Source organism: Bison bison, unplaced genomic scaffold, assembly GCF_000754665.1.
Source record: "Bison bison bison isolate TAMUID 2011002044 unplaced genomic scaffold, Bison_UMD1.0 scf7180017864239, whole genome shotgun sequence".
In the NCBI taxonomy this organism is placed as follows: Eukaryota; Metazoa; Chordata; class Mammalia; order Artiodactyla; family Bovidae; genus Bison; species Bison bison.
In genome coordinates this window covers 4,502,543-4,515,689 of record NW_011494811.1, presented here as the reverse complement: position 1 = coordinate 4,515,689, position 13,147 = coordinate 4,502,543, and the positions used below count along the sequence as shown (strand labels likewise).

The window sequence follows — 13,147 nt, the reverse complement described above, 5'->3', positions numbered from 1 at the left end:
TTTTTCACTTTTCACTTTTATGCATTGGAGAAGGACATGGCAACCCACTCCAGTGTTCTTGCCTGGAGAATCCCAGCGACGGGGGAGCCTGGTGGGCTGCTGTCAATGGGGTCACACAGAGTTGGACACGACTGAAGTGACTTAGCATAGCATAGCATAAGAGATGGACACAGCTGAACAATTCACTTTCACGCATTGGAGAAGGAAATGGCAACCCACTCCAGTGTTCTTGCCTGGAAAATCCCAGGGACGGGAGAGCCTGGTGAGCTGCCGTCTATGGGGTCGCACAGAGTCGGACACGACTGAGGCGACTTAGCAGCAGCAGCAGCAGCAGTAAATTTCAAACATAGTTTTAGGCTTAAAAAATATTCTGCAATTTTTTTCTATATTTTGGTCTGATCTTTAGAAGGAAAAATCAAAAGAGTTGTCCAGATAAAATGGGCCCTTGATTAAGATCATGGATATCTAAGAAACAGTTCTTGGTTACCTAATTTTTCAAAGCAACAATAAAATATTTGAAAACAAGCATAGAGAACCTGCTTGCTATGCTTTTTTATTTCCTTAAACAATCAAAGACAAAATAAAGTAAACAAAAAGCACAAAAAGGCAGATTACACAAAAAGAAAAACACTACATATCACAGGGAAAGCATTGGTCAGTAAACCCAAGAAGTAAGCTCATGAAAACTTACTGAACTTACTAAAATTTTAATATATACTCAGCTTAATTTCAAACACAGGTATTATAAACCAAGGCAAATCAAAGTCACTTTCAGACTTTTATCCTTTATTATGCTTTTTTTTAATGTTTTGGAACAACCTGACTCTTTAGAACTAAGAGTGGTCAGCAGATCCAAGAGTGTCCTTGAGATTCTTTAAGCAGGTCTGCAAGGTTAAAACTATCCTCATAATAAAACTAAGTCTTTATCTGACTTTTATATTTTCCTTCTCTCATGAGTGAATAGCAAGTTTTCCAGTGTGGAAGATGTATGATCTCATCAGACTGAATACTGAAGCAAATAAGAGAATCTACCTGACTTCTCTTCAGCTGAACATTAAAGAGAGTTTTTAATTATAAAATGCATAAGCAATAAATTACTTATGTTAACATGAAGTAGTTCGTCATTGCTATTTCCAGATGAACTAACAAATAAATACTTTTAACTTCTTAGTTTTTATTTCTAACCCAGTAAACATTGATAGACATAAGCCACATAAACAAAAGCTCAAGGATCCTTAATGGATTTTAATTTAAGAGAATATAAAGGGTCCTGAGACCAAATATTTTGAATATTGGATGTCTTTAATTTTTTTCCTTGAAAAATGAAAGAACATGCATAATTACACTTGTCTGTCATTATTACTCCAACATTTAAGAAAATAACTCATGTCTATCTCATAGTGAAAACTAGGGGACATAGATAATTGACAAATCACATGTAACCATTTTAGCAGACTAGCCAAGTTCATATACATACAGAATACAGCTTTGTAGAGCAGACACCTCCCCTTTTTAACCTTCTTAATGGAGCAAAAATGAAAACATATTTATTAACATAACCCAAAGGTATATCCTCCCTATGGCATATTAAAATAATAGGCAAAGTACATTGGCTTAAAGTTATGGTTAGTAAACAGTGATCCAGTGTTCTATCTTACTTAGAAATCATCTAGGTTTCCCATGATTGTTCATTAATTAACCAATTTAATAACTTCAAGATTTTAAATTACTTAAAGATCTTGAAAATTATTTTCAAGCTGACATTCTACAAACATAATTACTATTGAAATTAAAAGTTTGTCAGAATAATGATTCAATTTCATTGAACCAAATTTTAGGTTTTATATAAGAATTACATTAGCTTCTTTGATGAATTAATCTATATAATTTTAGGAAAAAACAAACCCGGACAAAATAAAATGCATTTGCCTACTTAATATTGATAAATAAGAGAAAGAGCATGGCTGGATTTACTTATTAACCAAAATAATAAGCTAGTCTCATTTGCCAAAGATTTACCTTAACTGCGTGAACTTTGATTCTTGAAATTGTAAGAAGAATATTTTTTTAGCATAGCATATTTAAAATATTATAAATTTTCTTATTATCTGAATAATTAGGAATTTTAGGAATATTCTATTTATGTAAGTACTTAATCTCTCTAAATCAATTAGATTTGATTTAAGAGACAATAGAAGTGTTTTGGTGTGTTGGTTTTTCTCCCCTCTGGCAAAGCAAAGTTTATTGTGGGCCTGTGGTCAGGTCTCTTCTCTCCAAGTCCTAGTGAAACCAGAGTTGGGAATGAGAGGCTCTCGTGTTGCTCTCACCAGGGGCAGAGACAGGTAGGGGACACCCTGAATCTGCAGTGTGCCCTGAGAAAGGCCCACTTTGCATGGTGGTCTTACAGTCATATAATTTATGAATATCCTCCAGAAGTAGGAAAACATTTCACACTCTCAAAGCAAGATAAATGGCTTTCTGGATCAGACACATAGTCACACAACCACGTAAAGAATATATAGCTTCATCTCTACAATTTCAGTGACACAGTAAGAGTAAACACAGAGACAAACAAAAAACTACTCAGTCTACAAATAAAGAACTATTTTCCTTCCCAGAGGAAGGAAAAATTCTTCATTGATTTAGGTTCAAAATGACAGTAAGACAAATAAACTCACAAAACCAACAAACCAGATTTTCTGCCTCCTCTTACCCAACAGAGAATAGATTTCAATCATCCATTTATAGGAGTCACCAAATGGTGAGATCATAAAACCAAATTCTCAGTCACTGCTGCTACAAGGGGGACTACCTTAATGACCATGCACAGAAACACAAATAGAACCAAAATCAATAGAGGAGGCCAAAGTAGAGAAACCAGCATTTAGCAGTTTTCAAGTTTTATTGCTGCTTGGCATTCACTGCAGAAACCAAGGAAAAATGTATCCAGGTTTAAACCACCCATAAAGTACACTTTTCTGACAATCGACTTTACTTGGCTTTGTCAGATAAATCAATATGGCGTCTCTGTGGAGCCTTCAGAATCGTTAAGGTATAGTTTTTTAAAGATAAAATCATGAATCTCATAAATACATATTTTATAAAATTAACATGTGTCAAAGATTTTATTTAACTCATTCATCAGTGAAGGAACTAGTAAGATATTACAATTGGTTCTAAGAATTCAAAAAACACAGACACAGGTAGTCCAAAATGCTGAAATCAGTTTTCTAATAGATATAAAATTGTTCTATATCTGGAGGAGAATAGTCAATTACAACTCTACTGACAGAATTAATTTTTATTTCTTTGGATACTAATCATGTTCACTATTATTTTTCTGCAGATTAATTTTTGTAGAATAGCTCAAAGATAGCGAAAGGCACAAATAACCCAGAAGGTTATTTGGACACCAGATAATCTTTTTTACCCATTTCAAGTCTTTCACAATTTTTCTGACATTGTTTGTTCTTGCTTAAATTGAGTGAAAGACCAGTCTCCTTCATTCATTCGTGTTTCTTCTTCATATCTGGATCTAGCTTTCAGAACATCAGAGATCCTTGCTGTTTCTGGAGATAGAAAAAACAAGAGCAGTGATGATTCTCAGGCTTTATTGCTATGTCTGGTACAAGCTTTCTGTCACAAGAAACATGAAGCATTTCATATTCAAAACAGAATTGAAAAGGGGCATTTTTTACAACAGAGATGATTTTTTTTCAAGAAAAATAAAATACTTTCATTCATTTAGCAAATATGTAATGAGTGTATATGCTTTCCAAAGTCTGTATCATTATCCTTAGAGAGCCCTGCATGTATGGCCTCTGCCTGTCTCTTCAGCCTCCCCTTATGCCTTTCCCTTGCTCATTCACTACCTTCCATTGTCTTTTCAGTTCTAGACACACTCTTTACTGCTCTAGAAGCTTTTGTATATACTTTTCTCTGCCTGGAATCTTGTGCCTCCACACTTCTCATGACTGAGTCCTCCTCATCCTCACCACCTGTTTTAAAGCGGTCTTTCCTTATTCTCCACTTCACACCACTGTTCTCTATCCTAGCACCTGCTTTTTTCCTTCAGAGTATATTCCTCACTGGTTTGTTTGTTTTAGGCTGTCTCCCCCACCAGTAAACTATAACAGGACATCTTTGTGCCAGGGACCTTGTCTGTTTGGTTCACTAGTGAGTCTCTAACACAAATAGAATTCCTGATACATAGTTCAGTTCAGTTGCTCAGTCGTGTCTGACTCTTTGCAACCCATGAACTGCAGCACACTAGGCCTTCCTGTCCATCACCAACTCCCAGAGTCTGCCCAAACCCATGTCCATCGAGTCGATGATGCCATCCAACCATCTCATCCTCTGTCGTCCCCTTCTTCTCCTGGCCTCAATCTTTCCCAGCATCAGGATCTTTTCAAATGAGTCAGCTCTCCGCATCAGGTGTCCAAAGTACTGGAGTTTCAGCTTCAACATCAGTCCTACCAATGGACACCCAGGACAGATCTCCATTAGAATGGACTGGTTGGATCTCCTTGCAGTCCAAGGGACTCTCAAGAGTCTTCTCCAACACCACAGTTCAAAAGCATCAATTCTTCAGCACTCAGCTTTCTTTATAGTCCAACTCTCACATCCATACATGACTACTGGAAAAAACATAGCGTTAACTAGACGGACCTTTGTTGACAAAGCAATGTCTCTGCTTTTTGATTTGAGGCAAGAAAGTGTGATAACTGACAGCAATATAGACTTGTAGGAATGTTGAAAGAGACTGAGGAAGAGGAATGGGGCTGGTGGGAAACAGATTGCCTGATAAGAGCAATGATTGGCAAAAGAAGGCTAGAAAATATCAATACAAGAATCCTAGCTATGATCATTTAAAAGATGAGATTTATTTCTGGAGACCATGGAGTTGTTGAAGTGTTATATGGTGATTTGATCAGATTTGTCTTTCTCACTACTGTCGAGGGAATGAATTGGAGAATTGGCAGAGAGGCCTGTTTCAGTAATTCAGGTGAGATGATGTTGGCTGAGAAGATGGAGAGAAGGAAATAGCTTTGAAAAATAAAGTGTCCCATAGCTTGTGAAATATTTAATATTTTAGTAGGATACTAGACTCTCTTGAATTAGTGAGCAGGAAACTCAGTAACAGAAGTTGTATTACTTTGGAGAAATTTTTTAAACTGCTATTTTTTTCTTTATATCTACAAAACCAACTACAAGACACTGTTGCCTTTCCTTTCCGAAGATCAGGTTTTGTCAGATTGCTCTGGGTTGATCATAACCTTAGGTTGGTTGTGTTTGTAGTCGCAGAATATGAAGGTGGAGCAATTAAACTCCCTTGACTTTCTGTTTAGAGCTCCCTCCCTAAGTTTTTAGTTGACTTATTTAGACTCGGTAATCTTGGGACTGTGAAGAAAGCTGAGCCCCAAAGAATTGATGCTTTTGAACTGTGGTGTTGGAGAAGACTCTTGAGAGTCCCTTGGACTGCAAGGAGATCCAACCAGTCCATTCTGAAGGAGATCAGCCCTGGGATTTCTTTGGAAGGAATGATGCTGAAGCTGAAACTCCAGTACTTTGGCCACCTCGTGCAAAGAGTTGACTCATTGGAAAAGACTCTGATGCTGGGAGCGATTGGGGGCAGGAGGAGAAGGGGACGACAGAGGATGAGATGGCTGGGTGGCATCACTGACTCGATGAATGTGAGTCTGAGTGAACTCTAGGAGTTGGTGATAGACAGGGAGGCCTGGCGTGCTGCGATTCATGGGATCGCAGAGTCGGACACGACTGAGCAGCTGACCTGAACTGAACTGAATCTTGGGTAAACTCCAATACTTTGGCCACCTCATGCGAAGAGTTAAATCATTGGAAAAGACCCTGATGCTGGGAGGGATTGGGGGCAGGAGCAGAAGCGTATGACAGAGGATGAGATGGCTGGACGGACATAAGTTTTAGTGAACTCCAGGGGTTCTTGATAGACAGGGAGGCCTGGCGTGCTGTGATTCATCGGGTCGCAAAGAGTCGGACACGACTGAACGACTGAACTGAACTGAATCTTGGGTGAATGTCCAAGTCTCTCCTCAAGGAATGCACATTAGTTCAAGCTCATTAAGCAGAGCAGCATGGGATGCATACACATAGCTTCCCTGCCCAAGCACAACTTCTTAAGCCATATTTATTAACATCCTTTCTCAGACAAAATTCTATCCTAAACGAGAGACAATAGCCTATCAAGTAATAATTTGTATGTTAATGTGGTTCTTTGGTGTACTCTCTAACTACTCCTATTGAAATGTTCTTTCTATGAGGGAAGGAACATTGCCTTTTTTGTTCAAGGCTGCATCTCCCTGTATATTGATTGATATTCAGCATACATATATTATACTTGATAAATATTTACTGAATGAGGAATGAAGAAATAGTTGTCATAAATCAACTTCACTAAAATAGATGTTTCTTTTCATTTCAATCTTATACATTTTTTTTTCATTTAAAGTCTGAAAGTCTGATATTGAAATGTTTGAAAGTAAAGTGATTATTTTTCATATTTGCAGGACTATCTCAAGCAGGTGCTGGACATTGATCTTCATGCCCAGATCCATTTTGGCAGGGTTTTTATGAAACCAGGGTATGAAAATAATCTTGTTATCTAATATATGGGTTGGTTTGGCTTGCTTTGACTAACAAAGTTTTTAAATGCTTTCCTATTATTTTCTATTATGGATTATTTATTCTAATAAAGGAATGTTACAGTATTAAAGTTCTTTGAAAAAGTATATATCCTATCTGAAATGGGAATTCATCTTCTTTATTAAACACTGAATCTGGTTTAAAAAGAAGCAAAGCAACTTTCCAAACCTTTTCTCCTTTTAATTCCCATGTCTAGTTCCTTCCTTCTCTTTTTCGTCTCTTTCTCTCACTTAAAAACATTTTAGTATGAAAATTCTCAAACATATACAAAAGCAGAGAGTATAATGAAACCCCGTATACCCCATAACCCAGCTTCAGTAATTATCAACATTTCTCCTTAATTGTTTTATCAATCCCTTCCTTTACCTTTTTCAGAGAACAGAGGGTTAGATTGTTTTAAAACAAATTCTAGACATGGCATTTTAGTATACATCTCAAATATTAATAATAACAACAGCAGTATTATCTTATATAATCACAATGGTATTATCTCACCTAAAACAATAAATAAGAACACCTGAATATCATCTAATTCCCCAATCATATTTGAAAAGTCGCCCGAATGTCAAGGAAGAGTATGCCTTCTTATGTATGTTTTATTTGAATTAGGATTTGAGTTAGGTCTACTCAGTGTATTGGGTTGTTGACTCTGTATTAAATAAGAACATTTAATACCCGCCCCCGCTCCCGCATTTTTGGTATGCCATTGACTTGTTACAAAAACTGAATCCTTTGTCCTTGTGAATAGGTTTGGCTGATTACTTCCTTGTGGTGGTGGTTGACTTGTTTCTCTCTCTCTCCAGTATATTCTGTACACTAGAAGTTAGATCTAAAAGTTTGATTAGATTCAGATTCACTTTTTTTCTTTGCAAGAATACTTCATGAATAGTATTTCATAATGCTTACTACCTCCAAAGAGGAAAAAAAAGTAAACACATACCTAGATCTTGCATATCTCCTAAAAATTAATAACTCCCTGAGGAGTGGCTACAGGTTTTGTGATCCATTATAAATCCTCAAAGAATGCAAACATTGGTGGTGATAAAATGTGTGTGGCCATGTATTTAAGCAATAGCCTGTCTGTTCAGACCACTGCTGCTCTCTAAGTCTGTGATACATAAACATAAAAACAGTGTTGAAACGCCTCAGTGTGTGGGTGAGCATTTCCGCACACCTCCTTGCTATCTGGGACAACAGAGATGATGCTTTAGTTCAGGGTTATACTCTGATGGGTGTTCAAGTGAACCCTGAGAGTAGAGGTGGGGCCTACCAGTTATTACAAGTGAGCTGTGATAGCAGAAATAGCCAGGAAATGGCAGAAATTTCTAGAAAGAAGCCTTTTTTAAGTGTCAAGCCAGCCCTCCTGGTCTCCCTGATTTATTGGGCACCTCATGTCAGTTCTAAGACAGGGATTGGGCTTTATGTTAAGTATCAAGTTAAGATAATCCCTAAAGCCTTTCCAAAATCTAACAGAATTCAGAATTCTTCGTGTTGTATTTCTGTAGTTGCTCCAATATGGCCACCACTGACAGGACCTTTTTACTATTGAAGCTGTTGGATTAGGATCGTTCTTACTAAGAATATTTTGTCTTAAGCAAATATCTTTATGCTATGAGTACACACAGACTTTTTAAAATTCCTATCCCCATGGGCAGTACTAATATGATTAGAATACAGAGAACATCCCATGAGTATGTCAATGTACTTCTCACTAACTGCAAAAATTGAATTGATTATTTCTCTACAGTGAGAAAGAAGCTGACATTACTTGCCCTCACCTCTAGGGGAGAAATTTTGTGTAATATCTGTTATTTAAATTAATCTCAGCACCTATGATATGTAATAAATACTCATTTTATTTTTAATCTGTTATTACCATTCACTTCAGCTGTAGGAGTTCATCAGTTCCTACTATTTATTCTCTTGCCTTAAAGTTTAAAAGCTGTTACATTCCAATCTCAAGAGGGAAAAGAACAACAGGTGTTGAGTTTTAAGGCAATAGCTTTCAAGATCCTAAACAGAAACTTCATAGTCCAGCAATAAGACACGATAGCAGTGCACAATTACACAATGTTTTATTATAATGGAATCTTGTAAAAATGAATATCTTTAGAGAAATCACAGTACCTGTCTGCAGGATTCAAAAGATGATTTAAAGTAGCTTTAAATACATAGAGGGAAGGTGTCATGTGTTCCCTCCTCACTCTTGGTGTTTAGTTTGCTATAAAAAAGTGGTTTAGAACTTTAAATGGGCTTCCTTTAATTGGCCAGAATTTTATACTGTCTGAAGATAAGAATTTAAAGTAATTGCTACTTAATAGTAGAACAAGAAGAAATATAAAATGCTGAAGAACAATTTAGCTTTGCTCTTCCCACATACAGTGCATTCAGAATGCAATTAACCTCTTTCATTTTAGACAAAGAGATACTCAAAAAGCATTTGGAATATTATCAACCAGATCTACCAATCACGGTTTTTATGGGTCATCTGCAGTGAACATAGCTGTAGTCAAATGTACCTTGGAAATTATTTTCATCACACAGTAACAATAATCGCCAAATAACGTATCTATAAATAGATAAGACAGTCTAATCTCTGTTTTCTAAAATACACCAAAGAATCAGGAAGTAAGCAAAAAAGGAAGGCCTCAGTAGCCAAAAATAGATGTTATGAAACCAATATAGTAACACTTAATAGCATACCCTATGAGAGCCTTATCTAATTATGAACCATAATGTTAGAAAAACCTTGGTTCAAATCTTTGTTTCTCCATTTTGTATCTGAGTGATTTTGGCTAAATCGCTTAACCTCTGAGTCTCATTTTCATCATCTATAATGGAATAATAATTGTCACCTCATAGGATTTTTTTAAGAATTAAATGAAATAATGGATATAGTGCTTAGATATCCAAAAGTGGTGGTTTCTATTATTATTATTATTGTTATCATTCTAACAATATAGCTATTACTACTCTCTGGTTCCCAAACCTAAGGCCAGCTTTAAGGGTCAAGATGATGGCAGTCTCATATGAAGGGGACCCCAGAAAAATAAAACACTAGGGCGAGAAAAAGCAGAAGCAAGAACTGTAGAAACATTGCAGTGTATGCTGTTGTGTTATGGTTTAATATTGTGGTATTAAACCCAATATCACTGTATCATAGCAGAGTAGAATTGGTTAATAATGATGGCTGCAATTCATCAAAAATGTTAATGTTCATCATATTGCTGCAAAAGGTTGTGCGTGAGTGATCCTTTTCTCATTCAGCTCATCAGTGAAAATAGTAAAAAGGAAAACAGTTTGGGTAGTATTTTTAATAATGTGGAAATTTCAGCATTCCCTAAAATTTTGCATCATTCAAGTTTCATTTATATAATAAAAATTTTAGCTGAGAGTCTGTGTGAAGGGTAGTCTATAGGAAAAAAAAAAAAACCACTCTTATTTACTGCCCTCCGCCTTCATGCCACTGACACCCCTTCCCACACCCCTGTGATGAGGATTCCTGTCAGACCCTTAAGGAAACATAATTTGAGAATGTTTTAAAATTATTATTGTTTTAAGGGCACTCAAAGCTGATGCACTGGGACAACCCAGAGGGATGGGATGGGGAGGGAGGTGGGAAGGGTTTCAGGACAGGGGGACACACGTACACCCGTGGCTGATTCATGTCAATGTATGGAAAAAACCACCACAATATTGTAAAGTAATTAACCTCCAATTAAAATAAATTAATTAAAAAATAAACTTTAAAAATCATTATTGCTTTAATTTTGTTCTAGTCGTGATATTTTGTTTTGATGTTTCAAAAAATTCCCTTCATAGGGAAGCTTTTATGTTTATTGCTGAGTATAGTCTTAAAGGGCTGAGAAATACTCATCTTCAACAATAGGCGGTTATCTGATAGACATGTCTTACCAGATAGTCGTCTGATAAAAAGAATGATTGTTACTGGTCAGCAGGAAATAAACGCATTCGAAATTGTTAAACTAAAGGACTAGAGAAACTGGGGTTGGGATACACTTGTTTGGCACTGGCAAGAAGGAAAGAAAGTAAACTACAGAAAACCAGGAAGCGTTGGTTAAAAACAGAGGATGCTAAAAACAAATTAATTTAATTGTGCTTCACTGCAGGTTATAAAGGTTTAAAGGAGAGTCAACAGAAAAGTATTTTTAGAGAGTAAGTGATCTGTGTGAAGGACCATATAACAAGAAAACTGCAGTATTTAATTTACTCATCAAAGTGCTTAGCAGTCACTAACAAATATCCTCTCTTTTTCTTCTAGCCTGCCAACGACATTTGCAACTTTAGATATTGATGGTGTAAGAAAAATAATCTTTGCACTACCAGGTAAGAATAACTTAAATACTTTCTTTTGCTTTTTCTGGAAAAATAACCAAAATCTTTTTGTGCCCCAGGTGACCACTCCCCTATCAGAGCACATGATTTGGAATCTGAAAGACCTGGGCTCAAGCCCCAGCTTTGCATACTGTATGACCTTGAACAAATCACATAATCTCTCTGAAGCTATTTCTTCATGTATAAAATAGGGCAAATATATGCTTCATAGGGTTTGTGCAAAAGTCAAATTAGATAGTACCTTTCAAAGCACAATTCAGACCCTAAGATGATAAGTGTTACCTGTTACTACATCTTTCTGGGGCACTTACAGGACACTGGTCAAAGTTAGCAATATAATCATCTCCCACAACTAGAGTTTTGTGCTCAAAGGGCCTTGAATCACCCCTGCAGATACTAGAACAACAGCAACAACGAAATACAACATTGCATCTACTTGTTATTTTTTCAACTTCTAATATTATCCTCTGATCTGTAAGCAATGTTCCATTCTCTATTTTTTGGCATAGATTACTTCCAAAAATAACCTACTTATTCCTTTCAGATGTACAAGTCTGGTGGCTTTGGAATGCTTATTTGCTTTTTTATAGTTAATAAATCTCAGAGATAGAAAGTAAAGGCAGGCCAAAAATTTTAGAACTTTAAAAACATTTTTAAAGCCCCTTATCTATAAGCATAAAAGAGGTTTGATTGCTGTCATATTAAGAGAGAAGACATGTAAGTAAAGTTTTAATTCTCAAAATTTATCTGTGGTATAAAGCTCCTTAAGGCCTTTAATATAGCCCTAGATACTCTGAACACCATTATGTAGAGAAAGGATAACCTCTTTCTAGCTTCATTTTGCTTAGAAGAGACTGTTTATGTTGTCTACAGAAGATATGACTTGACCTACAAAGTATGTTGTAGTGGGAGCCTGTTTTGCCATTACAAAGTGTTGTTTATCTGCCAAAGAAGTTACAATTAAATAGCCTACTTTTCAGATTGCTCCTCTGACATTTTCTATGCTCAGCCTGAAGGTACCAAAAGAGGGCAGCAACAATTCACATGTTCAGATTGTAAAACCAGCAAAGTGGTTCTTTTTACAAGGATTTGAAAACTCAGAATCGGATTTTTCAAGTCTTGTGTATCTACTTGTTCTTTTTTTAACTTTTTAAACTTACTCTAGTAACGTGTTCACTGTAAAACATTAGAAAATACTTAGATAAACAATAAGAAATGTTATCCATAATCTCCCTTACCCGAAATAACCACTATTTTCAGATTTTTGGTGTTGGTTCTTCCAGTCTCTTTTTTTTACATCAACCAATTCGTTTTTTATAGAGTAATTTTATCAAGCAGTAACATTACAGGAATACTGTAATCATTGTTGAGCTTTTTTTCTTTTTCCTTTTTTTTGCTTTCCCAGAAAACTTTCCATCTGTTTACATTTTGATTGAAGGTAAAGCAGTTAATTGTCACTAAGAGTCTGCTATCCTGTGGAATAACTCAGAAAAACAACAATTTTGTCTACTGGAATAATTGTGTCACTCATCACTTTACAACTTTTAAAAAATCTCTTTTTAACTGCTTTTGTAGGTAGAACAAAATTAAAGGTATGGTTTTAGCTAGTAATAGGCTAAACCAGCCATTGCCTTTTATTTTGATGATGAAATTAGCATCACATAACCAGGCCAAGGGAATCTAAAAGCACAAGCCATTCCCTACCCCCACTACACACACACACACACACACACAGAGAGTCACATATCACTGTATGAAAGTATCAGTAAAATTATAATTTTAGAAACAACAGGGATATTGAGACTCATGCTGTCCAAACTTTTTATTTTGTGATTAAGTGAAGTTAGACCTAGAAAGGTTTGGAACTCTTGCCAGGGTCACACAGCTTTGTTAGTTAACAATACCACACAAGAAACTAAATCTGTTATTCTCCACTCAATCATTTTTTCATAGCTCACCTTACCTGACTTTGAAGTGCATGACACACCCAGATTTCTTCTTGGAGAGGTTCAATTGAATTCCTCAAATTTTTCTTTTAACTGTGAAAGAACTTGGCATTTGTATTATTCTGCTCAGGCTGCCAAAGCAGAATGTCACAGACTGGGTGGCT

At 36.1% G+C, this 13,147-nt stretch overlaps 1 protein-coding gene across 2 annotated transcripts in view; it reads left to right on the top strand.

The window, feature by feature from the left end:
* Nucleotides 1–13,147, top strand: part of GPHN (gephyrin) — a 533,352-nt gene that overhangs the window by 509,656 nt on the left and 10,549 nt on the right. For both annotated transcript variants that reach the window (XM_010846738.1, XM_010846740.1), the window contains 2 exons: nucleotides 6,546–6,619; nucleotides 10,964–11,028. In XM_010846738.1, coding sequence (XP_010845040.1) covers nucleotides 6,546–6,619; nucleotides 10,964–11,028 — 139 coding nt within the window. The remainder of the gene's footprint in view (nucleotides 1–6,545; nucleotides 6,620–10,963; nucleotides 11,029–13,147) is intronic.